General features: G+C 56.2%; 7 protein-coding genes across 7 annotated transcripts; 4 read left to right on the forward strand and 3 right to left on the reverse strand.

The window, feature by feature from the left end:
- Positions 1-97: 97 nt before the first annotated feature.
- On the forward strand, positions 98-2479 carry EX895_001594 (uncharacterized protein; the record flags this gene model as incomplete). Its single annotated transcript, XM_029882193.1, has 1 exon — positions 98-2479. One exon carries the CDS (start codon positions 98-100, stop codon positions 2477-2479), a length of 2382 nt encoding a protein of 793 aa, XP_029741048.1.
- A 134-nt stretch (positions 2480-2613) lies between these two features.
- On the reverse strand, positions 2614-3657 carry EX895_001595 (uncharacterized protein; the record flags this gene model as incomplete). Its single annotated transcript, XM_029882194.1, has 1 exon — positions 2614-3657. One exon carries the CDS (start codon positions 3655-3657, stop codon positions 2614-2616), a length of 1044 nt encoding a protein of 347 aa, XP_029741049.1.
- A 1184-nt stretch (positions 3658-4841) lies between these two features.
- EX895_001596 (uncharacterized protein) lies at positions 4842-11289 on the reverse strand (the record flags this gene model as incomplete). Its single annotated transcript, XM_029882195.1, has 2 exons — positions 4842-5252; positions 5575-11289. The coding sequence occupies 2 exons, from the start codon at positions 11287-11289 to the stop codon at positions 4842-4844; spliced, it is 6126 nt and encodes a 2041-aa protein (XP_029741050.1).
- Positions 11290-11734: 445 nt separating this feature from the next.
- On the forward strand, positions 11735-12527 carry EX895_001597 (uncharacterized protein; the record flags this gene model as incomplete). Its single annotated transcript, XM_029882196.1, has 2 exons — positions 11735-12249; positions 12323-12527. The coding sequence occupies 2 exons, from the start codon at positions 11735-11737 to the stop codon at positions 12525-12527; spliced, it is 720 nt and encodes a 239-aa protein (XP_029741051.1).
- A 3091-nt stretch (positions 12528-15618) lies between these two features.
- EX895_001598 (uncharacterized protein) lies at positions 15619-16884 on the forward strand (the record flags this gene model as incomplete). Its single annotated transcript, XM_029882197.1, has 1 exon — positions 15619-16884. The coding sequence occupies one exon, from the start codon at positions 15619-15621 to the stop codon at positions 16882-16884; it is 1266 nt and encodes a 421-aa protein (XP_029741052.1).
- Positions 16885-19967: 3083 nt separating this feature from the next.
- EX895_001599 (uncharacterized protein) lies at positions 19968-20684 on the forward strand (the record flags this gene model as incomplete). Its single annotated transcript, XM_029882198.1, has 1 exon — positions 19968-20684. One exon carries the CDS (start codon positions 19968-19970, stop codon positions 20682-20684), a length of 717 nt encoding a protein of 238 aa, XP_029741053.1.
- Positions 20685-21737: 1053 nt separating this feature from the next.
- Positions 21738-24935, reverse strand: EX895_001600 (uncharacterized protein; the record flags this gene model as incomplete). The annotated part of the gene is made up of 1 exon (XM_029882199.1): positions 21738-24935. The coding sequence occupies one exon, from the start codon at positions 24933-24935 to the stop codon at positions 21738-21740; it is 3198 nt and encodes a 1065-aa protein (XP_029741054.1).
- Between the last annotated feature and the right edge of the window lie 1646 nt (positions 24936-26581).

Raw genomic sequence — 26581 nt, forward strand, 5'->3', positions numbered from 1 at the left:
GGTGTGGAGACCAACACTTCTTTCCCTCTTGACAACATCACCACCACCACCAGCCTCCCTCAGTCGACCCTGTTCGTAGGAGCTTGCAACGCCGACCATGTCTCGATCACTTCGGACGCGTCCTATGACGCTATATGCTCAGGATGGTCAGCAACCCGTGATCCCACCTGTGCCCGCTGCTGCTGGTGCCTCGTCAGCATACCCCAGCGATGCCCCATACGCACAGCAACAGAGCGCTCTGCGGCATTCTCGCTACGATGCCAGTTCCGGTGCCCCCGAATCCTCTTCCAGCGGCATGCTCAAAAAGTCCAGATCCAAGGCGTCGCAAGTTGGCAGCAACCTGAAAAAGCGCCTCTCGATGCGCTATGCCGAACCAACTCAACTCGGCCCAGGGGGCTTCAGCGCCATCCCCGCTGTTCCCTCTCTTCCGCCGATGCCGCAAATCCACATTGACGACCGCCCTCATCATGACATTGATGACCGTTACCTGCCTGCCATCGGCGAATCCTCGCAGGACGCCGCCTACGATCCAGACGACAACGAGCTGAACGCGATCCGCAAGTCGTCCGATACCCAGCGCACGCGCACCGACGTGTTTGAAGGCGACCCCGCCGTCGATCTGCAGATGCTCACTCAGTCCGACTTTGATCCGCAGGCCTACTTGCGCGCCAAGCTATCGCACCACTCCGAGTCGAGCCTGCGCACGTTCAAGTCGTCGCTTGCTGCAGCCAAGCAAGCGGCCAATGACGATCTCAAACGCCAGGTGTTTAAAAACTACTCGGAGTTCATCACCATCAGTAAGGAGATTGCGACGCTAGAGAACGACATGCTCGAACTCAAGGAGCTGCTTTCGGAATGGAAACAACTGCCTCAGGCGCTCGAGCTCGACGACTCTTCCACGACTGCTTCCTTTTCCGACTCGTTCTCGCGCGCAAAGGCGTCCGGAAAGGCGAACCGCAACAGCACTATGGATCTGCAGCAGATCTACCGTGCGCAGATCACCTCACTCTGGGAAGGCATCGAAGGCTCGCAAAAGTTCTTGCCCTATGTTCCCGGTCGACACCTCATCGCAGAAGCCAGCAGTTTCACCGAGCTCAACGCGGCGACCTACAAGCCACAGCACAGCGTCGCTCTTTTTTTGCTAGATGACCTCTTACTCATTGCCACACGCAGGAAACGCCAGATGAGCAGCAAAGTGCGGCTGGTCGCAGAGAGGTGTTTCAGTCTCGCCGAGATCGTTGTCATCGACCTCAAGGATGGAGGCGATTTGACGAATGCGATCAAGATCAAGCGGGCGAGGGAGACGCACGTCTACCGCACCGATCGCGCCGAAGACAAACGCGCGCTTCTGAATGCGTTTCGTCGTGTGGCGGAGGAGCTGGCGAAAAAGCGCAGGAACGAGTCCGAGTACGGCGCGGCGGCTGCAGAAGCTCGCAAACGCGAGTCAACGCTGCTGTCTTCGCCCCCGATCGCTCCACATCAGTTTGATGCGCTTCGTCTTGGACACAGTGCCGCTGGACGGCTGAATGACGGCGGCCTATTGACGCCGATTGGAGAAGATCGAGATCCGATGCAAGGTGACAGAGCCGGAGGAGTGATGGCGGCAGCAGCGGCGTCGGCAGCGTCAGAGCGCAAGGATCCCGGGCGGTGGAACAGCGATTTCGCCGACGAGCTTTCGGTGTGCATCGCGCTGCGCGAATGGGACCAGGCCGTCACGCTGATCGAAAAGGGACGTGCGGTGCTGTCGACCTACACATCCACCAGCGACGCTGCCTCGCTCGATCTCTCGGCCAAACTCGCCGCGCGCACTTCCGAGCTGGTCGCAGCCATCTCCTCGGACTTTGTGCGCCAGCATCTCAAGAAGTCGCTCGTGGTCGCCAACGCCTCATACCTGTTGCGGCTCGACCAAGGCGAAAAGGCGCGGCAACTGTTCCTGGACGCACGCACCGAGCTGCTCAAGAAGCGCACACGCCAGATTGCGTTCGAAGGCGACACCGCGTTCTACATCAGCGAGCTGGGTATGGTGCATTTCACCTTGATCAAGAATACGTCCGAGTGGTACATGTCGGCATTCAAGGACGGGCGCATGGCCAGCGGGTTTGTGCAGTGGGCGTGGGAGCGCGTGGTCGAGTTTGCCGAGCTGTTTCGGCGCCAGGTGTACGGCGTGGAGGGGGACAAGGAGGAGGGTAGCGGTGGGGCAGCGGGAGGGGGCATGGTCGAGGAGGTGCGCGAAATCAGTCTGCGCTTGGCGAGCCAGCTGAACGAGGTCGGGCTGGATTTCAGCTTCTTGTTGGAGGAGCTGCTGCAGGCTCAACCGGCCAACGTGGATGTACAGTTCGACGACGACGGTGCAGAGGCAACTGTTCCGAAGCTGGTGCTGACCAGGTCGAGTAGCATCGTCGGTGACCTGCAGCCGGACCGAGCACAGATCACTTCGGCTCAGGAACTGCGTCGACAGAGCGTCTTGCATCTCAACTAACAAGCCGACCATTCAATTACATTCGCTCACAGTGCTCTCATTGGTTCTGTCGTGCCGCGACACGAGGGACGGCATCCACGCGCGAGATTTCTTGCGACTTTTGTTTGGTGGGTAAAATACAGGCACTTCTACGTTCAGGCACGGGCGATCTTGGGTTTACCCGGGACGACGATCTCGCCCTCGACGGCTCGAGCCTCGATACCGATCCTGGGCAGGATGCTGTGATACCGCTGCGGGCTCTTTTTCTTGAGGTATTTGAGGATCTTTGCGCGCTGATGTGTGAGGAGCGACATGGATCTTCGGTTCGAGTTGTCGTGTCGATTGGTCTGGAGATGTTCGTGCAGGTTTCGAATGCGGTAGGTCAGCACGGCGGCCTGCACCTCGGGGCTGCCCGTGTCATTGGTGGGGCGGCCAAAGTGGGCGATGATGCGACGGATGTTCTCCACCTGGATGCCCTTGCCGCTTGCATTGCGGAGGTCGAGGATGCGCGCGAGCGAGTGCTTGTTGGTCGCTTCTTCGGATTGCACCTTGGCGTATTCCTGCTCGAAGGCTGAGATGTCGGCCTGGTTGGCGGTGCCGCGGATCAGAGTGCCGAGATTCCACGAGTCGAGGATGCGGTCTTTGACCATGACCTGCGGCAAGTCTTGGAAAAGCAGCTGCCTGTCTTGGCCATCCAGCCCAAAGTTGAGTCGCAACGGTCCACCGACGGAAGTTGCCTCTTTGGCCGCAGAGGCATCAAAGGCGTTCTTGGCCGCTGCTGCCTGCTCTTCGGCCGAGACCGACACCAAGTTTCCACGTCGATCCTCCTTGACCCCCCAAACGGTCTGCTTGTTGAGGACAATCTTGGCCAGCTCGCTGTCGTCCCACACCTTGGTGCCGGCCGCGTTGGTCTGGTGGCCGAGAACCATGTCCGGTTTGGAAGACTCGAGCATGCGCACTTTGAGGATGCGCTGGTCGAGGTTGTTCTTGCGCGTCAATCGAGCCGTGCGCTTCTTGCGCGATTCAGAGAGCATGCTGGAGGTGGAGAAGTTGGACCTTTGCTGGTGCTGCTGGATGTGGGTGAGCGTATGCAGATGCGAGAGGCCGTATGAGGTTGAGGGCAAGGCAGCCGAAAGCGAAGAGAGATTCCAGCTAGCAGAGACGCATCTCGAGCATGACGCTGTGAGGCCCGCCACCATTTTTGCAGATGAATTCGAGCGAGAGGAGGTGGAGAGTAGGATGCGACGACAGTGCGAGGCGATGCGATGATGATCGATGACCGAGAATGATGATGAGGAGAAAGAGGTTCGCTCGTCGAGGTGCGATTTTCACTTTTCTTCCGATTGCAACGCAGCCTTGCGGATTCCTATCGCCCGATACATTCCTAGACGCCCAAGTGCACTGCGGAAGCAAAGTCTGAAAAACAGACGAATTGGGAATCAAGAAGAAAAGGAAAAAGAAAAGAAAAAATGTGCAACTTGGAGCTCAGAAGCGATGTAGAGAGAAGTATAAGAAACGCGCGCTTTGCTGTCAACTAGTTCTCTTCTTCTCTTCGATCAAAAACAAGTGTACGTTACCCACCCATACCTTTGCTCTCGTCAAATCATCCACAACAGCATCAACTGACTCATCCTCTTCCATCCATATCCCATTCCCAACTCGCAAACAGCTGCCAGCCACACCCACTCGCGACTGCCTTGGTAAAACAAGGCGCCTGGCGAGGTTGCTTTCGGGTGCCAGGGCTGTGCTCTCTTTACGAAGGGAGCCAGCCGTGGTGGACGAGATCGTTGTGATATCCCAGAACGCTATAGGAATCCGTGCTTTCGTGTACCAGATGGGAACATGGAGCCAAACTGTTCTGGGACATTTTTTTTCTTTCCCTTTCACTCTTACCCCTTTCGACCACCGCCCTTTCCTTTCCTCTTCTTCCTCGTTTCTCACCCCCATCCTTCACTTTTCTTCCCCTTAATTTCTGCTTTCTGTCGACCATTGGCAGCGGCGCAAGATACCCGAGCTATTCTCAAGTCCCTCTCAATTGCAAGCGCGTTCATCAAATTACAAAGGAAAGCTCGTGATGCATAGCTGGCGTTTGTCACAAGACGCAGACTGTGACGAGCAGCTGTTGCTGGTGTGGGGGACCGACCATCTTGGAGAGTGTCAGCTGTCAATGCATGTCAAGCATCTTTACGAAAACTTCGATATCGCTTCTTGCGAACGAGGACGCGGGGCGCGGCGCGCCTCAGCCTTCGGTTGCTCTGCAAGTTGAGAATGGGGGCTTTGTCTTGATCGGCGGTGATTGTTCTAACGGACTATGTACAAGCAAGCGGATGTGAAGTCTAGTTGTCGAGGCGAAGTACCCAGTCGCTTGGTGCCTGAGTGACAATCAGGTCCTGCGGACCATCCGAAGCTCGTTGGCCGCAAGCGTGGGCTTCCAGCCGTACGCTGTCGTCTTTTCAGCGTCCGCAGCAGTAGCGCCGAGGAAGCTGATCTCGTAGAAACCGTCGTCGCTCTTGCTAAGGTGGAAGAAGTCGTTCACCTGCGCGACCGTGTCGGTGGTGCTGCATTTGTCGTTGGTACCGTTGTCGCGCTGAACGACGTATTTGTTGAGGCTGCCTCCGGTCTGCCTGGAGAGGCACGAGGGGTTGCTGGGTGCGTAGGCGTCAAAGTGGCCGTACCAGTTGTTTTCGTCCGACGTGTAGCCCATGTAGGCCGAGTCGCACTGGAAGAAGCTGAACTGCTGGGCGCTGGCGCCGTTGTTGTTGATCTGCGGCGCATACGCGTCGATGTTTCCGGTCTGAGCACAGCAGTCCTCACAAATTGGCCTCCAGCGGAAGCTACCCAAAGAGAACGTGTTCCAACGTACGTCGGCCTAAAGTAATCGTCAGCAGCAAAACCTGTGCGGTATTTGACACTTGTAACCCAACCGGACCGAACGAAGAACGACCGTCATGACGACAATGATACGGCAACTACGGAGTATCAACCACGCAGGCTCGTACGAGGGCTCTCGTTGCACGCGTCTCTTCGCTCACAAGGTGCACACACAGATCAGAAAGGAATGTGATACGATTGAAAAGAGCGACATGAAACTGAAAGGCTCAGACTCAAACACCCACCGCAGCACCGCCATCCTGTGTCAGCTGCTGCTGCTGCTCGCTCCCGCCTGCATCGTTGTCAAACATGTCGGCGAGCAAACACATGTCGACGTCTTCAAAGTCGATCGGCTTGTCACTGTAGTTCCCCTCGAACGCATTTTGCGAGACGCTATTCAAGAAAGGCACCAGCTCGGCCACAGAGCTTATCGTCCTAAGTCGACCGATCTGCAGCCGTCTCTTGAGTCCACCGCTGGCCGCTGCTGTTGTGTGCGCAGGAGATGACGAGCTCGGCTTGTTCTGTTTCTGAAATGTCGTCGACAGACTATCCAGCAGCGTCTCTGGCTGAAAGTCATCGGCAGGATACACCGCATCAATTGTATCCGTGACAAACAGCCACTCGTTGATCTGGAAATCTTCCGGCTGGATCAGCACCAACAGATCCAGCAACTTGAGCGTCGACAGCAGCAAGTTTCGTCCGTCCGCGCTCTGCTGAATACTCTCCGGCTCGGTCGCAACTTGATCGTACAGCCGCATCAGCTCGGTCATCAGCACAGGCCAGAAACTCGCCAGGTTCCTCGCAGAGTATCGGACCAACAGCACTCGCAGACACAAATACACCTCGGCATGCAGCACTTCCGAAGCCGTCGACCGGAGTAGGTCGACCAGTTTTTCCTGAATCAACGGAAGCTGCGTGAGGAATGCATCCGTCTCGCCGGCAAAGATCGTGAACGACAGGCGGCGAAGGTTGAGTGCGCGCGAGAGCATCTCGAGCTCGCGGTTGGCGAAAATATTGGCTGCTCCTGCAGTTGCGCTAACGCGGGCGAGCAGATCCACCACGCGCTCTTTGTCTTGAGTCATGAGTGCCAAGATGATCGGTTGCCAGCATCTAGCCTTCGCTAGAGGCATGCTGAAGAAGCGGCCATCTCCAAAAATGTCGGCGACGGTGCTGCGCCAGGCCTTGACGGTTCCTGGCATACGAACGAGCTCTGATACGACGGCTAGGACGCTGACATCCACCTCTAACGTGCGCGATCTTGTCCGAGCAGCAGGAGCTACAATGTAGTAGACGGCGTTCGAGACGATAGCCTGAATGCGATCCGCGTCCATCTGGATCTTGCGCAGCGCCGTCAGACCGCGCGTTGCAAGGAAATGGTTGATCGCGTCGATGACTCCAGATGCGGAACCGCCGTCCGTGCTCAGGCCAGCCCGCTTCTCCCCTTCCAGCGACAGCAGCTCGGAAGCAAACTCGGTCGCCTCCTTGTCGAGATCCTCTGCATTGTCGCGGCCTGAACGTCGGATCCAGGTCGACTGGTCGAACGACCGGCCCGAGATGAGGATGCACGAGTCGATGAGCTTGGCGTAGTTGTCCTGTAGATCTCGCTTCGTACGCCGGTCTTCGATACCCGCTGTCAAGCAGATCTTCTCGGCGAGCGCAGTGAAGATGCGCAACATAGGATAGACATGCACCTTACGCGCCATGCCGTTTGCGACGAAGTCCTTGATAAACACGATGACGACTGGCCATACTTGTGTTGCCTCTTGCGGCTCCATCCTTGCGAGTACCGTGTCGAAGAAGAGGAAGTAAGTCACATCAGACACGGCCGTGACAGTGGTAGCGCCGTTCTTGCGCGCTCGGTCCGAATCAGAACGGGTAATGCGAGCTTTGAGCACGTCACAAAGGAAGGTGACGAGGATCTGTGCACTGGGAGTCACAAAGTCGAGGATCTCAATGACGGCTTGCGTCGAGGCCTCGTTGCGCGTGCATCCAGACTTGACACTGGCGTGCCAGCAGTACAGGAGGGACTCGACCGTCTCGGCAGGATGCGCGCGGTAGATGCGCTCAAAGGCACGACGGGATCGGAGCTTGGCCTTGGAGCTCATGGCGTCGAGCGAGAGTGACCTTGCGTCCGTGTGCGAGAATTCTGCGCTGCAAACGGTCCAGACACGATGCAGCGTCTGGATCGTGAGCGAAAGATTGTGTGTACGTCCGTCACGTGGTGTATCCGATCCATCTGCGTCGGCCGCATCGGACGAAAACACGGTGGAGACATAACCCAGCAAGCCCGGAGTGCCATGCTCTTGCACCGCCTTTTCATTGGCGACAGAGTCGGCGCTTGCAACGTCCTCTGCCGCAGCAACGCGCGAGGCCATGATTACTGACCCTTCGCTACCTGCGCTTGCCGTAGCGAGGATCAATAGGCGTTCAGCAAGATTGATGAGCAGCAACAGGTCCGACTCGAGGAACGAACATTGTGCATCGTGCGCTTGTACCACTGACTCTGCACCAAAAGTCGGTCGGCACGCCGCCGGCACATAGGACCCACTGACCTCGAGCATTCCTTTTGCGATCAAGTCGCAGGCTGTCTGATTGAGCGGCAGTAGCAAACTCGCGGCACTGCTGCGGTAGAACGGCGCGGTCATCAGAATGAAATCGGACCAGAGCTGCAAGACGGGCCGATTGGAAGCAGTGACGAGCCCACGATGGAGCAGAGGCAGCAGCAGACGGTGCGGCTGCTTGGTCGAATCCGTCGAGACCACTGCTGTTGACGATGCCGAGTTTTGGTTGAAAACCGGAGAAGTGCCGCCCGGTTCGGCCTCGCTGCGGCCGGCAGACTCATTGCGCTGATGGAGGCGTTGGGAATGCGAGGTGCTAGAAAAGCGTCTTTGAAGCAGATCAGGTCGGCTTGAAAGGCTCGTCTTGGCAACTAGGAGGCTGTGCAGCGTGTGCAGCATCTTGTTCTGAATTGAGATGGTGCCCTGCTGCACAGACATCAACAATGCCTCAATGAAGACCGACTCTAGCTGGTTGACCCGCTGGCGTGAGCACGCGTTTCGCTGCACAAAGCTTTGCACTAGCTCAACAGCATCCGCTCGAGTCGCTGTCAGCGCGGAGCTGTAGCTATCTTGCAGCAAAGGCGAAGCTTGTGCACCTACCCAGACGGCACACTCGTCTAGCAGAGCGTCCAAGTAGGTTGCAGAGGCGCCGACGGTCTCGGCTCGGATGAGCTGCTTGGTGATGGTGCTGAGTGAAGCCGAGAGCGGAGTTGTAGCGAGAGCCTTGGTGAAAGCGGGCCCACCAAAGTGTGCGAGCGCAGACAGCGTTCGGAGAGCGTACCGAATGAGCTGCAAGGTGAGGGGTCCTTCGATTCGCGGAAAGGAAACTCGGATGCTGTAGACGTCCATAGCTGCGGAGGCCAGCGGATCAGGACGGTTGTGCAAGAGCATGTGCAGCAGCGGATCCACTACCTTGAGGTACGACCTTAGATTGGACCGAAGCCAGATTCCAGCCTGCTGTCGCTCCTCGGCATCTAGAGATTGCAGCTTGTCCAGCACCAAAAGCAACGGCGTGCGAAGCTCATCCGTTGAAACATCTTCGGACAATCGCCAAAACGTCCCAAATGCAGCGAGCGCGGCGGCCCGAGCAGCCTCGGTGCCACGCGTGAGCTGCTTGGCCATGACGGTCTCCAGACGCGATCGCTGGCTGACCTTGCAGGTGGCCCACAGGAGCTCGACAGCTCGTACGTGGTAGGGCGACATTGTGGGCGTTAGGTATCGGAGAAGCGAAGCAACGATGCGGTCGAGGACTTGAGGGGCATCGAGTTGGATAGGCCGTTCAAGCGCTCTGCAGATGCAGCAGGAAATCAACACTTCGACTATGCGCTCCACCTCTGCAAAACTGTTTACATGGTCGAGATACGGCAAGAGCGTCGAGGTCCAGGAGGCTGCATCCCAGGGTAGCTTTTGCGTTGATGCTGGTTCGGATGAAGAGGGCGCCGACGCGACCAGAGCGATCTCCTCGGCTGCTTCCGAGCCATCGATGACGCGCATGACATCGGCAAAGATGTCGAGAGCGCGTACAAAGATTTCCGCTCCTGCAATAGCGTCTTTGGAGCGGCGGCCGCTCTCCAGGCAGACCCTGCTCAAAAGCTCAACGAGGGCTGTGGCGGATGCACTGTCTTGGAAGCTCAGGAAGTTGCGAGCGGCTTGCTGGCTGTCGGTCTCGCTGGCTGCATAGAAGGAGCGAGCTCGTTCCAAAAAGTCGGTCGAAGCGACGCCTTCGGCAGGCGATGATGACGCGATTCGAACGAACACTCGGGAAGGCATCACTGTGACAAGTAGCTTGAGCAGCTCCAGCGCGTCGAGTGTTCGCAAGCTTGCGGTTTCGTTGAGTACCTCGGCCTGTTGCAGCTGCTTGAGCAGGAGCTGAGCGAGCGCTGCAAAGAGGAGCGGGACGTGGATCTGCTTTGTCTCTTCGTCGTGAATGTGAAATGCTTTAAAGATAAAGCAGAGGAGGGCCAGCATTGAATGAGTGGTTGATGGCCGCGGTTCGCTGTCGGCCGCTGACGTCGGAGCTTCGGGATGGATTTGCTCGGTGATTGCTTCAAGGCATCGGCCGTAGAGAAGAAAGGGATCGACGACCTCGAAGAGCATCTTTGCGGTAGTCATGAGTTCTTCCTGCTGACCCCTTGCGACCTGCAGGCTGATTGCGTGGAAAGCATCTAGCGCCAGAACACGGGTGAGGGACTGACCAATCTCCCATTTATCGAGAAGCGATACAAAGATTCGATATGGCTTTTGACGGTCAGCGAGATCGAGATTGACGTTGTCGAACCCTTGCTTGAGCGCACTGCGGACCAAATCCAGGCCGTGTTGGCGCAGGAATACGATCTGGGCTTCTGGCGTTTCGTCGGCGCCGAGAAGCCAAGTATAGAGGCGACGATTGAGACTGAGATCTTTGCGTAGAACTACGTTGAGGGCGGAGCGCACGAGAAGAATCTGGTCTGGCGGCTTGACAAAGGCCCTGAACGCGGGCTTGTCGATTTGAAGGTGGGTGACGAGGATCTCGAGGGTGTTGCGGCGGACGAGGAGCAGATCGTCGTCGAGGGCATGGGCCAGGCCACGGACCATGAGACCTAGGTCCTTGCCAATCTGCAGGGTCGGGTCTTGTGCATCTTGCAGCGGGGGCATCCTGCGAGTGAGATAGTTGAGAGCGGCGAGTCGCACCGAGGACGTCGTGATGAGGGTGAGCCATAAATTCTGGAGAAAGAAGGGTTGAGTGACGGCATTCGAGATGCCGTCGAGCAGGCGCAGAGTGCGCTCATAGTATTCGCTCGTCTCTTCTTCCAGCCCAGGCAACAGAGCTATTTGGAGTGCCTTTGTGAGTGGCCGCAAATCGTCTTGGAGCGGAAGATAAAAAGTCTCGTAGATGGAGATGAGGGTGGGCTTGACCGACGTGGAAGCGTACTGGAAAAAGGGGAGGAGACCGCTGGTCCAGACTTGCAGATCTCTGCGTAGACCGTCAGGACCGATGACGCTGAGAATGTGATGGTAGACGTCGAGCGCGCGCTGATGCACACCTGACGGAAGAGCGGGATTGAGACACTGTGCTAGACGCTTTGCGACGATGAGTTTGCGAGGGATGGCGTTGTAGTTCGGATACGCCTGGATGGCTTTGTGCAGTCGGGCGAGGAACGAGATAAAGTCGGCCCACTCGCTGACATTGTCAAAAGAGGCCAGCGTCCTCTCGACGAGAGCGATGTACTTTTTGAACTTGGAGTCCGAGTACAGAGCTCGCTCCGTCTGTAGCGCCCAGCTTCTTTCCGCACGTTTGGCAGCGCTGGTCTTCCATAGCTGGCTGGACTGAATGATGCTTGTTCTTGGACGTGCCTTGGAGGAGACGGTGGTAATGGACCCAGAAGGCTGAACGGTGGGCAGCACGGACTTTGGTCTGTCCATTTGAGAAGTCTTGCGGGCTGCTGATGATGATGCATGCGCCTCTGAGGATGCTGAGCTCAAGTCGAGTTGGACCTCAGCCGCGGAAGGTTTGAGTGTGGGCGGTGGAGCGAGGCGAGAGGGCAGAGAGCTGAGAGAAGTGCTGCTTCCTCCGGTCCTTCGAGGAGCGCGCAAAGACGCGCTATCGTTGCTCGGTATCCGCTCTATGGGACTCGACATGGTCTTAGCTGCGGGGCATGGTGGTGGTGTAGAGCAGAGGTATGAACTGCCTCGATGAGGCGAAAGCGGAAAGCAGGACAGTGTTGGACTTTGGCAGTGTTGGCTCGAGAGCGCGTGTCACCAGAATCTAACACTGTTCATTCCTAGCAATCGGCCCTTCCGCGGCATCCTTTCGTGATTGATCCTTCGTGCTCCTTTCCGCAATACCACACCACCACAGCTCATCAACATGGCGGAAGATACTCAGGAGCTTATCAGGAGCGCTGCCGATAGCCCTTCTTCGGCCGAGCCATACCTCTCCCGTCCGGCTTCATCTGCCACTGCGCCGACGTCGGCTTCGATGCCAGCAAGAAACGATGCCAAGCACGAGACTCGGTTGTACGTCGGCAATCTGCATCCTACGGTCGACGAGTACGCTCTGATCAAGACCTTCAGCAAATTTGGAAAGATCAAGAAGCTCGACTACCTGTTTCACAAGAGCGGTCCACAGCGAGGGCAACCGCGAGGCTATGCTTTCGTCGAGTACGCGTCGCCGGAGCAAGCACTTGAAGCCGTCGTGAGCGCACGGGACAGGACACTCAGAGGCAGAACGATCTCTGTGACTTTTGCGAGCAAGGACAACGTCGCAGACACTAACAGTAGTATCGGTCCACATCGAAGAGAGCGAGACCGCGGCGCAGGAGAAACAAATGCAGTCAAGACAACACAGCTGAGCTTGAACAAGAATGCCAAACAGCCGCAAGGGTAGGTTGCGTTTCATCTCGACCCTTGTTCGTTGATCGAATGTACTGACCCGACTTGCTCCTTTTGCTGACAGGACAAATGCCAAGATTGCAGCCATGGAAGCTAAGCTTTCAAAGTTGCGGCAGAACAAAGCGACTCCATCCACATCCGCTTCGTCGTCGCCATCCCCCTCACACTCACGAACTGGTCTTGCTTCGTTGCCTGCCAAGCCCGATTTTAAGTCAACGCGCGCAACTTCTGAACAAGCGACCATGCAACGGCAATCGCTTGGTCGTTAGCGCTCTGTCCCTCTGCCCTTTCGCAAACTCAATGATACCCACTGCCACATGCACTCCGTGACCAGAAGGGCACGACAAGTGTGAGCTGAGTACGTCGTGTCCGACGGGAGCAAGGAAACACAAGCCTAGCTTGTCCGCGTGTCGAGCTCGAACATGTTGTGAGATCGATTCATCCGCGTTTTGGCTGGACAGGGTTCAATTACCCGTAGGGAAAGAGGTCATCGATAGTGGTGATCAAGATGAGCCACGTTGTCCAGGTTCGAATGATTCTCAAGCGGAACACAGCCTTGTACCATGATCCCAGGCTGCACGGCAGTTTCGACATCAACGAGGACTGGCTTGTCCTCGTCAACGGCGTCACTAGGTTTCAGAAGAGTCCCAGCTGTGATTGCCTCATGTATGACGCTAATTCGTCTCTCCAGACGATTGACACAAGCAAGGGATGCTCGTTCGAGATGATCCACGACTTCAACCCTACGATCTGAGATCCCGCAACTGCTTCAACGCCTCGTTCAGACATATACCAAGCTTTTTGGTTCTGCAAGTCTACTTCCACAATGCGGACGTTCCAGTACTCCACTCAGACCATCGCTTCCGCGCGACAAGATCTTGTTCGCCATCAAATTCAAAAAGTGTCGCTTGATTGTTCAAACAGATTAGGAGTGTTTGCTCTACTATACCACCAAAGCCTGTGCTGCTCGTCCGATCTGACGTTGAAAGCGACGCCAAGGCAAGTCCCTTACCGGCCTTTCTCAACTGGAGTCAAGAAGGCCAACTTGTGTGTGAGACTTTCTGCGGACACAGCTGCGGCTGTTCACCCAGAAGGACTAGCCACTTGGGTCTTACACCGAGGCGATGTGCTGTACGTTTGGGACTACGAGTAGGTTGTCAACCTCATCGGCGGCAATGGAAGGTGATCTCTTCCATCGTGTTCTCTGCGCTCTACCAGACCTCGAAAGCGCATTGGAAACACACCACCCAAAGCCAAGTTTACAACGCGGTCAAGCCGCTGACACTGACCAACGGGACTCTTTCTACTTGTCGACAAAGTACAGAACAAACCTTCGTCAGCGATCAGGTGACGCATAGAACTCCGGACTGGCGCTCCTCAAGGTCGATGGTGGATTCCATAGCCTCAGGCTTGCTGTGAGCCCATGTTGGTCCCGCTCCCGGTTGGCACGTAACGGTTGCACCACAATGTGGGTCGTGAACTGCGAATCGAGTCCGGTTTGGATCTGCGGCGTTCGATTGGCAACGGTAGCCGGCCAGTTTCATTTTGTACGCCGATCGCTGATCTCTCGACCACTGCAGTAGGCTTCAGTATCTTTGTCGACCTTCGCGAACTACGACCGTTCGACATCCGTCAGACCATCCCCTTCGTTCCTCTTTCCTTTTTTTCCCCTTGACTTTGACTTTTAGGTTCTCATTCTTCTATGTACCGCATCCCCATTTGCCAATATTGCTCCAAGATCTGTTTCTTTCCGACGTTGTGCTGGAGGGTGGCGGTGGGACTGTGTCGGTTGGTTGCCACATGAAGTCACAGTAAAGGTGTGGGATGGGTTTCAGAGAATCGGGTATCTCATTTGCGGTTGGTGACCTGTGCTCGTCCTTTCCAATGGGCCTCTCTTGCGTCTGAAGCGTATCTTTCACTTGCACCACCACCACCTCCTCCGTTCTCGGGCAGGTCTATCGACTCAACGTCCATCGCTCGCGCATCCATCTATCCCTTGACTCCGGACCGCAGCAACACACTCCCCTCTCCATTTATCCGACCGACTGCGACAAAGAGGGTCGGCATGCGTCGCGCTTCTGTCTCGTTTGCGCCGTGTGCGCTGCTGTCCGTATCCTTGTTCATGTCCACGGTCGAGGCGGGCACGCAGAGGTTGGGCGACGAGTGCGACTGAACCAAGAACTGCCAATCGTACGTGAAAGGAGCGGGCCCCGGCTGGGCGAACGGCGAGCTCATCTCGCTGTGCCGAATCGTGCGGCTCTGGCGACAAGGAGAAGCGCAACAATTTCTACGGGGGAGCATCCTTGCTCTTGAATCTTCTCCTCTCTATCCAGCCCAAGCTTTTCCCTTCACTACGCTGCAGCACGTCCGTGCTTACTCCCTTCACGTTTCTCTCCTCCTCCCGTCCTTCCGGTGCTGCTTGCCACGCTGAAACTCACAACCGCTCAAGATGAACTTTCCTCACCCCTTCTGCCCCCGCACACCTCTCGCTCCCGTCCTCCCGAGCAGCACCCGCAAAGCCGTGGGAATGCTCGAAGCCACCGACTACGGCTGTGGCTACGGCGTCCATAAGGGCAACTGCCCCATGAAAAACCCCTATAGCCGCATCTTCTGGCCCCAAAATTGGATGGACGATTACATCAAGGCTTCGCACAAGTGAATGTCCCTCCCTCTCGCCCATCTGTACCGCTCGCCTCTCCCTCGCGCAAGAGGCTACAGCACCCTTCCATCATCCCGACGCTCAACTCACAACCAGCCCCCTCAGCTCGACCCGCCCTGCGTTTCACCACCCCCTCCAGATCCCGCGCAATACACCCCTCGATCGCACCGCTTTCTCAGCCCCATGCACCACTCGACCCTCCGTTCGCGCTTCTCCGCCGTCTCCGCCTTCTCCAAGAGGGTTAACGGTCAGGGCTAGGTTCTCCTCTGGTCTAATTGCTTCTCTGGCTCTAATACCGCGCTATCTTTCGTTGCTTGCTGGTAACACGGAAGTCTGTGACAGTATGAATAATGCGATTTACGGAATGAGTGTTATGCAAAGAGACTGTTGTACACATGGAGAGCGCGATAGACAAACGAGGGCGTGCAAGCAACGACAGTGGCACTACTTTGCGGCACGCCGAGCAGATCTGGTCACCACGCCTCAACTCGGACGAGGTCGATTCGCCACCCTTTGCGATGGAAGCAACGGACATCTTTGGGAAGGCGATCTCTTCGAAGTCGTGGTTTCACGCACTTCCCAGCTCGATGCGCCAAACCTGGACAATGTAGACGCCTTTTTTGCATCCAGCCTCCCCGCCGCCGCTTCGTCCGCTTCAGCTTCCGGTGCGATCGGGCTCATCGCTTCTTTGAAAGCCACTGATGATCCAGCTACACAAGCAACCCTCCGAGCTGCCATCCATCAGCGTCACGCACAATGCCTCGGCCCAGGTGCAAAGACTACACTCGCAGCCGACAACGTCACTTGGCTGCGAAGGACCGAGTATCTCAGCGCACAGCAAAGGCACGCTCAGCAACAGGTTCAGAAACCCAAAAGTTCTGGAGCGCATCGGCGTCTCCAGAGAGGCCCAATTCGCAAAAATCGAAAAGCCCTTCACCGTCGCACGGAAGCCTTTGTCCAGTCTCGTCCATCCACACAAGATGGGTGTCAAGGCTGAGCAGGTCTTCGACTTCCTCCCAAATCCCGAGACTTGGGCGACCAATTACCAGGTGGCCCGCTTCATCGACCCCCCGGGTCGTATCAACAACGGTGTTCCTCCTCGTGTGGACGTTGCCCTCTTCCGCCCCATCAGCGCTGCAGACGGAGAGCAGCGCGTTTATTACTACCTTCCTGCTAGCGAAGAGATTTCCGAAGACCCTGAAGCGTCCATGACCCTCATCGACAACCGTGACGTCGAGGAGAACAATGCTCGCAGATTGCGCAAGAGTAGAAGGACCGGAAAGTTTCCCATCTCTCCTGAAGTGGACGACGACAGCGAGAAGCAACCCGAGTCAAACGTTCTCAAGAAGGACTACGCGACCCCCTTCAAGCTCTCGCGTGACTATGTCCCCAAAGACACCACGGACAGCGCACACGATGTTCTTCTCCTCACCCTATACGACGGCGTTCCCGACCAAGAGCCAGATGCCGACGTTGACCACATCAAAGGTGTCAAAGCTGCCTCCTCTAAACCCACCGGCGAAGATGACGACGATGACTACCTCTTTGGCAACGATGATGACGCCAACGATACCGAAGACGGTGCTGCTGCTGGTCAAATCGACTCCACCCTTCCTCCGCAACCCGAGTATGAACACCAGAAGCGATCCAGAAGATCTGCTGCCACCAAAGGCAAGGAGCGCAGCGAGCAACCCGACGGTCCAGGAATCACCAGCGAGTCTCGACCTAAGGCACGCGCCTTCTATCACAAGATAGGCTTGCGTTTCACCCTCCGTGTCTGGCGATCCCGCTTTGCCAGCAACGAAAGGCTGCGAAACCGAGACCGAAGGTATCCGGGCAAGTGGGATGCCGTCGTTCTGTCCAACCGCGAGCTTCACGAGAGAGAACAGCTGCGCAGGCTTCATCTCCGAAGCCAGGTCGACGATGTCGGAGAGCTCCACCCTTACGAAGAGGAGGAGGAGCTTTAAGAAGCTTTAGCTGAACAAGGCGCTGTTGAGACCACCGCGAACGGTGCTGCAGACAATCCGCAAGATGAATATGATGTCAAGGAACGAGGAGGAAGCCGCGATGCCAAAGGCGATGTCGACCCAGCCGACAGTGACCAGGACAACCACGTTGACAACCAGGCCAACGACGACGCCAGTGACGATGACGATGAAGAGGACGTCGTCGATGAGGATGGCACAGTCGACGGAGACCAGGAGCTGGCAGCTCTACGTGCCGAAGCTGGAGAGGTAGGCGAAGATCTCTACCAGGATGCTGAGGGGGGCGGTGGGCGACGTTCTCGCAGTCGACGATCTGCTGCAGTCCCAGTCGACGAGCAGCCTGGTAGCTCTGCCGCAGCAGCCATGGATGAGGATGACGACTCATGTGCTGCATTCTTAGCAAGACTTCACCGCGAAGTAGAGAAGGTCTTGCTTCTTTACACACCAACGACACGTATGCAAGGAGATGATATTGCTATTGAATTCTGCGGCATGGAGTGCACGCAATGTGTCGACACGCAAAGACACTTGAGGCTCAGTCAAGCAGATTTACCGGGTTTAGGCCCAACCAATCGCCCGTCATCGCGTCAATCGAAGCATCGTCGTTCGCACCTGACATACACTCGTCCCACGAAGCTTGTTCCTCCTTGACTTGAGTTTCGTCAGAAGTGTCGTTGACGCTCGTATGGCTGATCAAGGGCGACGAGGTGAGTTGCTGCGCGCGTGGCAGTGGCAGGGCGGGAAGAGGAATGGGTCGAAGCGGTAAGGATTGTCTTTGTGTCTGTAGGGATTGCTGTAGAATTGCGATGAATCAGAGGAGTCGTCGACGGCAAAGTCGAACGAAAAGTCTGGTTCGGGTTCGGGTTCGGACGATGCGTCGATATTGTCGATGACAATGCCGAGGCTTAGGTCTTGCGGTTCAGCGGGGGAGAGCGGGACGAGAAGAGGATGTTTCAATGCCGCTATTGCCATCAATCGAACAGCTCTCATTCAGATCCTGGGCTAAGTGGGGTTCTTCATCCGACAAAGGAGCCTCTCCGTTCTGTCTCTGAAAATCCAAAGCTGAGTTGATGGGGGTTACCAAAGCTGAAGCTGTACCGGGAAAAGTGCGTATTTCGAGTAGGAGAAGATCGGGCATCTTCTGCCATAGTCGGCGGCGGATCGACATAGCTAGGCGTGATGCAACGGAGTCCGACATCCGCTCGTGAAGACGCACCGCCATGAAGCTGTCGGTCCTCCCACGAATCGAGCGGCATGGGAAAGAGGAGGAGGTCGTATTTGTTGGCTAACGCCGTGCATGCCCTGAACCACTCAGCGAGCGTCTCTGCCAGGGCCGGCTGCTGCGGAAAGAAGTCTTGAAAAGCAGCGGGTAGAGCTGCTGAAGAGTGTGCCACGAGAGTTTCGCTTCCTCCTGGAAGTACTGCTGCATAGCACATCGGGAAAGCTAGAGGCTGATGGGGTTCAATTGGTGTGGTAGGTCCTTCCTCCTTTTCCCTCGAGAACAAAGGCGAAAAGCGCGATGTTCCAGAACCGTCGAGCAGCGGAAGCTTCAACGGCAGTGGCGATGTAGTTGACTTGGATCGTCGAATAAAGATCTTTCTGCGTTTGGGAGTTTTTGGCGACGCGGGTTGTGAGCATGCGGATGCGGCAGCTTGGAGAGATACGCGATTCCTATGCTCGTTCCAAGTGCACGCCTTGTGCTGCTTGATACGACGTTCACAGTCTTCTGAGCCGGGTGCTCGTCCTGGGCATTTGCGATGGTTGTTGCCTGTAGTTGTTGAAGAGGGACGAAGCAAGATGGGAATGGTTCAACAAGGTGAAATTGTCGTCTACAAGAGGTCGGGGGGACTCACGGCATACTTCGCAAGCACGAGACGCCCGCTATTGCTTCATTGTGGGACTCGTTTCCGATGCGCTTGTCGATCCGAATCTACATTGCTGACAGGTCTGGGAGAAGGTGTGTGGTATAGAGGTCGATCGGCTGTAGCAACACGGTCTCAGAAACCGTGGCGAAACGTCGCTCCGCTGTCAGAGCCATTGGCAGCGGTAGTGTGGCTAGGATAAGGCCGGAACATCTTGCTACCTGATGAGAACACGGTAGGAAGGCGAATGACTTATATAAGAGCTTGACCATCGACGAAAAAAGCTGGTGAAGGTGCGTAAGACGATGAGGACCACACCCTGCGTACGCAAAGCAACCTTTGGGTGCCAAGACAGTGCTTGTCAGAGCGGAAGAAGAGGAGCGCATGATTGGCGCTTAGAATGTAAAGACTGACTTTCGGGCATTGATGAGAGCTTAAGATATGAATCTGACGATTCGCGGCTGAAGCAATAGACGATACGGCACTCGTCCTTGTGCGAAGCGAGGATGAAGCTAGAAATCTCGTCGACAACTTTGCTCCTCGGCTTAGTTCGTACCTGCTTGGGGACTACACTGAGCATATCGATGTCCGCCTCGTGCTCACAGCCATTCCAACAGAGCAAGCACCCCGCTGTTTGGGTGGAAGCGAGTGATAATCGTTGAAGCGTCTTTGAAGACCAGTTCAACAAGTCTCTGCCAGAGACTGCAATGTCATCCTTGAGACGCAACCGGATAGAGGAGAGCTAACATAATGTGACCTATTCCAGCCAGGAGCCAGCAGATCGAGTCAGTCGGGCCATGCCCAGCAGCAAGAGCAGGTGTGCGATGGTCGAAGTAAAGAAAGAACGAGATTGAAAGCAGAGCTGAAAAAAAGAGTCGATTGACGCACGCGCTGGCGCTTCTTGCACGTCTTTTACTTGAGATCACATTTTGGTCGAAGAGATTAACTACTGCATAATCAGTCACTTTTCAAGCCCTGTCTGCTGCCCTCACCGTTTGCTTGGTGTCCTACCATTACTGTCAAACTATCTTCCGTCAAACTCTGTCGTTAGATTCAAAGGATGAACCCGAATCAGGCCTCGACATCCTCGACAGACAAACCGCCTCAGGGCTCAAGCGGCGCGTCGAGGAAGGTGAATTCTCTTGGGGCAAGGATAAAAGGAGCGGCCTTCACAAGGATTGGGACAAACTCAAAGGAACCCAAATGTACGAAGGTGGCCTCGAATTGATCATATGGGCCGAACAACACAGGAGCAAGGAATCCGGCCAGTTCCACCCGGCTCCTCCTCTTCAGAAGACCGGCCTGGCCGCGATGTTCGAGACCAAGCCGAAGCTTGGTCATGCCTTCCAAGAGCTACTGAGCAGCGATCCGAGCAACATCATCATGTTCAGCTCGAACCAGCAGCTCGCTGATGATGAAATCACTGTCGCACAGTGGCTGGCAAGCATTTTTGTTCATAAAGACTCCTACGAGCAGACCTACGATCCGTTCACTGCTATTGTGCCGAAACCCATGCAGCATGGAGGAGGCTTGCGGGCATGCCTGCCCAAGAGCCTTGAAGCAAGCCTGTTTCCGAGGCTCTCGGGGCTTTCAAACTATACACTCTTCCTTCCTGAAAGGAGCAATCTCTTCTTCAGCGCCGCTGGCGCCCTCACTACGATCCATGTCGATGTTGGCACCATGGCTGGGGTTTCCACCCTGATTGCTGGTGCCAAGCTCTTCGTCGTCTTCAAGGCCAGCGAGAAAAGTTTCGCGATGATGCAGCAGTACCATCTCCTTCCGATGACTTGGAGCGCCTGCCTCAAGCTCGTCAGACAGCTCGAGGAGCCCTCCTTCCACTATCTGAGACCGGGCGAGTCTCTTTACATCGGTACTGGCCAACCACACTTCTTTCCTTTGCCTTTGCCCTTCTTGCCATAGCTTGCGGACGAAGAGACGCTCTCTGCTTCGCTCAAGTCCTCATCGCCATTGCTAATAAAGTTGCTGCGGCTGCTTGCAAGAGGGGCGCAGACTCTGTCCGGTTTCTGATCCTCGTGCAGCTCCGCATATCCCGGCTCGCCGCCGTTATTATCGTCATCCTCATGGTCATGATAGTCGAGCCGAGCCCGCTTTCTGGCCTGTGTGATCTTTGGTCCAGGCCCGACGATGCCAAGTTCGCTGGACTTGGGTTGCTTCTGCAGCGGCAGAGAAGGAATCTGCTGGCCTTCGGCTGCTTTCTTGAAGGTGGCGTACATGTTTCAAATGATAAGGAAGTTCAAATAGTTGGAGAGGGAGCTTGGAGATGGTGGTTGATTGCTCTCATCGTCATGATCATCTCAGCATCTTCAATGCTAGCCATCTTCCGCAGCTGCATCTCAAAGGTTTCAGCGAAGCACAGACTACAGATATTGCCAGTGTCGAAACACTTAGCCAATCGTGCGCTGACTTCTCTTGACCAACGTCTTGAAATCTCCCTTCCCTGGTACTTGCAGACGACGAGAGCTGCCCAACCCAAAATTTTGACAGTTACGTTGCCTATCGATGCTTGTTGACACGAGCAGCTAGGCGCTCGAGCAGAAGCTTCCGGGTCCGGGCAGGTCCAGCCACATTTTTGCGAAACTGGACCGTGCTGACTGCCCTAGTGCGGAGAACATGAGCTGAATAAGCCGCATTGGCCCTCCGAACGATACTACCGGACAAAGTCTGGATCCATACCTCTCACCCTCTCAAGTGCACGTTCTACGGCTGTTCCAGGCAATTTCTAACGCTCGAGCTGCACCGACGCGTCGTGACTGGACCATCAATATTGTCATTGCTCAGCCTTTTTTCGCTCACTTCACACAAGGCATGCATGGGTTGAGGGGGACGGATTGACATTAGATAACAACCAATCAACATACGGGTCAGAGGAGACAACGTCGTGAGGGGAAGGGGTGGGGGGAGGGGAAGCGATGGCAAACCGCCATCTCGATCGCGCCGAGGTCTTGCGACTTATCACAGATCTTCAAGTTCGTCGGCGGAGTCATACGTGCCCGCCTTCTTGGCCTTCATACGTTCCTTCTTCTTCTTACGGAGCTCAGCTGCAGAAGCCTTCGCGACTTTCTTCTGCTTGGCCACCTTGTTGCCAAGAGCGTCGAAGGTGTCCTCGTCGTCTTCCTTGGTCTCAATCTTGGTTCCCTTGCTATTCGACTCGGTCCAGTCATGGCCACTGGCGTGCAAAACACCATCGCTCATGGCCCAAATCTCCTTACAGGTGCCCTCGGAGAATTCACGCGAGTGCGTGATGATGCCGACACCTCCCTGGAAAGACTCGATGGCCTTAATCAAGGCGGCGAGCGATTCGCGGTCCAAGAAGTTGGTGGGCTCGTCGAGGATGATGATGTGGGGTCGGCGCCAGGTGGCGGCGGCGAGGACAACCTTGACCTTCTGGCCACCGGAGAGGCCACGCATGGTGTTGTGCGAAGTGAACTCGCGCTCGAGGCCGAAGTCCTCGAAGTGCTGTTCGATCTCCTTGCGGACGAGGGGGCGGTTCATACCGAGACGCTGGGCCTCCTTGGAGTCGAAGGCGAGGACCTTCTTCTCCATGCGCTTGATGAGCTCGTCACGGGGGATCCAGACGTTGTCGGCTGAGGACATGTTCTTGAACGAGACCTCGTACTGGAACGAGTTCTTGAGCTTCTTGCGCGCGACGATCTCGTCGATGATGCGCTTGACGCCCTCGACGACGTAGACCTCGCCCTGCTTCATGGCGGCCTCCTCCTCGGGGGTGAGGGTCTTGTTGGCCTTCATGTGCTCCTCGAGATCCTCGCCGGTCTGGTAACGCCAGAGCATGTAGTCGAGGGGGGTCTTGTCGAGGTGCTGGTCAATGTGGTGGAAAGCGTGCTGGGCGACGTAGCCGATGACCAAGTTGGGGTGCTTCCACATGTCACCAGAGCCGGGCTCAGTGTCACCGACGACGAGCTTGACGAGCGTCGACTTGCCTGAACCGTTGGGTCCGAGAATGGCGACACGCGAGGCAAGCGAGAGCTGGATGCTAACACCCTTGAGCTGGGGAGCAGGGGTGCCGGGGTACTGGAAGACGACATCCTTCATCTTGATGAGCGACTTCTCCTTGGTCTTGACACCGTCGAGCAGGGGAGGGTCGGGCAGCTTGAACGAGTAGTCCTCGCCGGTGTTGAGCTCGGCGTAGGCGCGAGCCTCGGGAACGCGCTTGACGAAAGCGTCAAGGTTACCCGGGTATCGCTTGATCTTGAAGCGGTTGAGGTGGAGAATGTCCGTGCAGACATCGTTCAAGAACTTGGAGTCGTGCGACACGATGATGGCGGTGGCGCCGGTGTTGATGAGGTAGTCGGTGATCCACTTGACGTTGACGACGTCCAAGTGGTTGGTGGGCTCATCAAGGAGGAGAATGTCGGCCTTGAACAGGATAGCACGGGCCAGGGCGACCTTCATCTTCCAACCACCGGAGAGACCCGCGATGGGCGAGTTCTGACGCTCATCGTCGAAGCCGACCTCGTGGAGAGTGGCGATGGCTTCGTCGCGAGTCATCTTGGGCAGGTTCGGGTCGGCAAGGATAAAGTCGAGGACGGTGATCAGACCCTCCGAGCCGTCCAAATCGTGCTCGACGTACCAGGTTCGCACCTCGTCGGGCGAAGGGAAACCCTCGACCTGGCCGTTGGTGATGGCGCGCATGAGGGTCGACTTTCCGGAACCGTTACGACCGCAGAGACCGTACTTGTGGCCACGCTTGAGACGCAGGGTGGCGGTGTTGAGCAGAATCTTGGCACCGTAGGCGAGCGAGAATTGGCAGTTGCAGAGGTCCTCACCCTCCTCCTCGTCCTCGAAGATCTCGACCGAGTCACCGGTGGTCTTGGCAAGAGCGGTGAGTAGGGTCTTGGCAACGGCCCTGGCCTGCTCGGGCTTGGAGCCCTTGATGAGGGTGAGGTAAGGGACAAGCGTCGACTCCCACTCGGTAAGCTCAAAGTTGCGGGCGTTGGCAAGGTTGGCAACGAGGGTGGCAAGGTAAGCCGAGAGGTCGGCCTGAGCCTGGAGGCTCTGCTCTCCGAGAGCCTTGTTGACCTGCTCCTGGGTGGCCTTGACGTCGACGTCCTCGAGGGGCTTGACGTCCGAACCGTCACCGGTAACGTTGCCGACCTCACGGAGCGTCTTGATGGCGCGCTGGACGACACCACGGGCCTCAGGGTCGGCGAGGGTGGACTCGATTTTGATCAAACCGGGAAGGAGCTTGCCGAGGAAAGGACGAACAGTGCGCTCGTTGTCGACGAGCTTGGTCATGTTGTCGATGATGACGGCGACCTTGCGCTTGGTGGCAGTGGGGCGCTCGTTGAGACCGCGCGAGAGGAGCGGCACCATGAGGGCGAGGGTGGCGCTGTCGACCTCCTGGACGAAGGTGGTAGCGGACAGGAGCTGGATGGTCTTGGGAACCTCCTCGACCGGGTGGATGAGCGAGTTGATGAGGGCAGGGATGAAGCGCTCAATATCCTTGTTGGAGATGAGGACACAGAGCTTGGTGAGGGCGGCGCGCGAGGCCTTCTGCACGTCGGTCTTGGTGTCCCAGATGACCTCGGTCATGACGGGGATGATCTCGGGCATGAGGGCAGCCATGCGCTCAGGGCAGGCGGTGACCATCTCCTCGAGGAGGGCAATGCAGCCGGTCTTGACCTGCCACTTACCAGCGGAGCGAGCCTGCTCGAGGACGACCTTGAGCACCTGGGAGGCGGCCCAGGGGGACATGGCCTTGACGAAAGCCTTGAGCGCCTCGAGGGAAGCCGTCTGAACGGACTTCTCCTTGTCACCCATGGCCTCGACGAGCGAGTTGAGGACCTTCTCGTAGATGAAGGGCTCGACCTCGTGGCCAACACCCTGCTCGCAGAGGTTGCGAACGAGAGCGCAGGCGCCTTCACGGGCGACAGCGTTCTTCTTGTCGCCGAGGCCCTTGAGGATGACAGCCTCGATGCCGAGGTTGGCGAGGGCGGCGGGGCCCTCGATCTTGACGAGGTTGGTGAGCTCCTGAGCGGCTTCCTTGTCGCCAGAGAGGAGGGCGTCGGTCTCGGCGCTGGCCTCCTTCTTCTCAGCAGCGGCACCGCTCTTGGCAGCAGCGCCAGCGGCGCCCTTGACGGTCTTGGCAGGGACGGTGGCGGGAACGCCAGCAGCAGATGGTGCGGGAGCCATGTTGCTTTGTTCTGGTAGAAGGGAAAGGAAAGGAAAGAGATAAGGCGGCGAAGTGGCTAGCAAGGATCACTGATCGCAAGTAGCTGACACTATCACCAAAGGTAGGGAGTCTGTCGACGTGAGATCGACTTTTGTAAGTTCTTCAAAGAACAAAAGAGCGTGTGAGAGCGCTCTTGAAGAAACGGATGTTGGAACAGCGCTAGCAATAAGCTCTGTGTGATGAAAGATGATCGCCTGGGGCGCGAGGGAAGAAAAGGATGGTGGTGAAAGGGTGGAGAGGAATGAAACGGTGTAGCTCACACAAAGTCAAACAGTGCACAGTTGATTGTCTATCTGACGAAAATTTTTGCAGGCAGACCGAGGCAGTCGAAGAGAACAGCTCTGTTCGATTCCATCGGGGCACGCTGCTCAGCATCTGGAAGTGGCAATTGCTCTGCGACACTGCGCTCTGCTGTGAATGAAAAGTATGCTGTCTCCCAAGGCTACTCAACACCAGCGCGGCAAGCACGACGAAAATCTGATCTTCTCGGATTCTGGTGTCGCGCTGCCTCTGATCGTCCCAAAGCAAGACACTGCCATAGTGCCTGTCAAAATCAAGACGAATTTCGAATTTTTCAACAGTGTGTCCTCCTCGCGCTTTGTTAAAATTTCTTCCAGATTTTCCAAAATTTTGAATTCGAGTTGGTTGACAGACTTATAACGTCGCTGCAAGGGAGTTCAAGTCTTGCTATTCAAGCTGTGCACACATTTCAAGGAGCTGGACACATTCGAACAGAGCGCGTTGAGAATGACGGTCGACATTTTGCGATTTCTCTAGCTTGCTCTTCTCGCAAGACACTCTGCAAACGTGGACTTCTGTCACCCAAGTCTAAAGCTGAGCTTGATTCGTGCGGATTCTCTCTGACGCGCGCTCTTGACGACCAGCGGTTGACTAGATTATCGGGATTTTGAAACGACAAGCTGGAAAGCGGCGAAACAGCATCTCTCTTCAAGCTCGTGTCGTCTCTCTCTTCTTCCAGACTTGGCAATGCTTGTAAATCAACCTTGCTCAATGTCAGTTGTTGCGGTCAGTGTTCACCTGAGATAATGTCCGCACATTTTCGAGCTGAGAGACAGTTTGTAAATACTACGATGCTTCAACTGTGGAACTGTCTCCTGTTTGTCCACTCCGACGGAGCCATGACGATCCACTCTGTGAAGGACTGCTGAGTCGGACCTGCTGTTTGGTCACCGTTTGCAATAAAATCATCTCCCCCAAATGGACGAGCGAGCTTCCGTCATTCTGTTTCGCTCGCAATGTAAGATCACAGCGCTCGCGCTGACTTTGATCGTTGGACACAGTCAGTCACGGAAGCGCGACCCATTTCCTGAAACATGTCAAGCTCCTCATGCATTCTGCCTCGAGCAAGTTGCGGAATTGGTCCTACTTTACGGAACGGCTTCAATCTCCCGATGCAAATGTGCTCGCACAATCTCGCGATATTGGAAGCGGTACTCCACATGCGAATAACTCAGCACGGCCGCAGCTAAAAAAATACACAGCAACTATTCCGCACCTCGACTAGTCCCACCGTCCTCTCATCCAACAATACTTGAGGCTCTTTCTTGCTTTCGACCGCTTTCAAGCCCATACGGTCGGAGCAGTT

The sequence above is a fragment of the Sporisorium graminicola genome, chromosome SGRAM_12, assembly GCF_005498985.1.
Source record: "Sporisorium graminicola strain CBS 10092 chromosome SGRAM_12, whole genome shotgun sequence".
NCBI lineage: Eukaryota > Fungi > Basidiomycota > Ustilaginomycetes > Ustilaginales > Ustilaginaceae > Sporisorium > Sporisorium graminicola.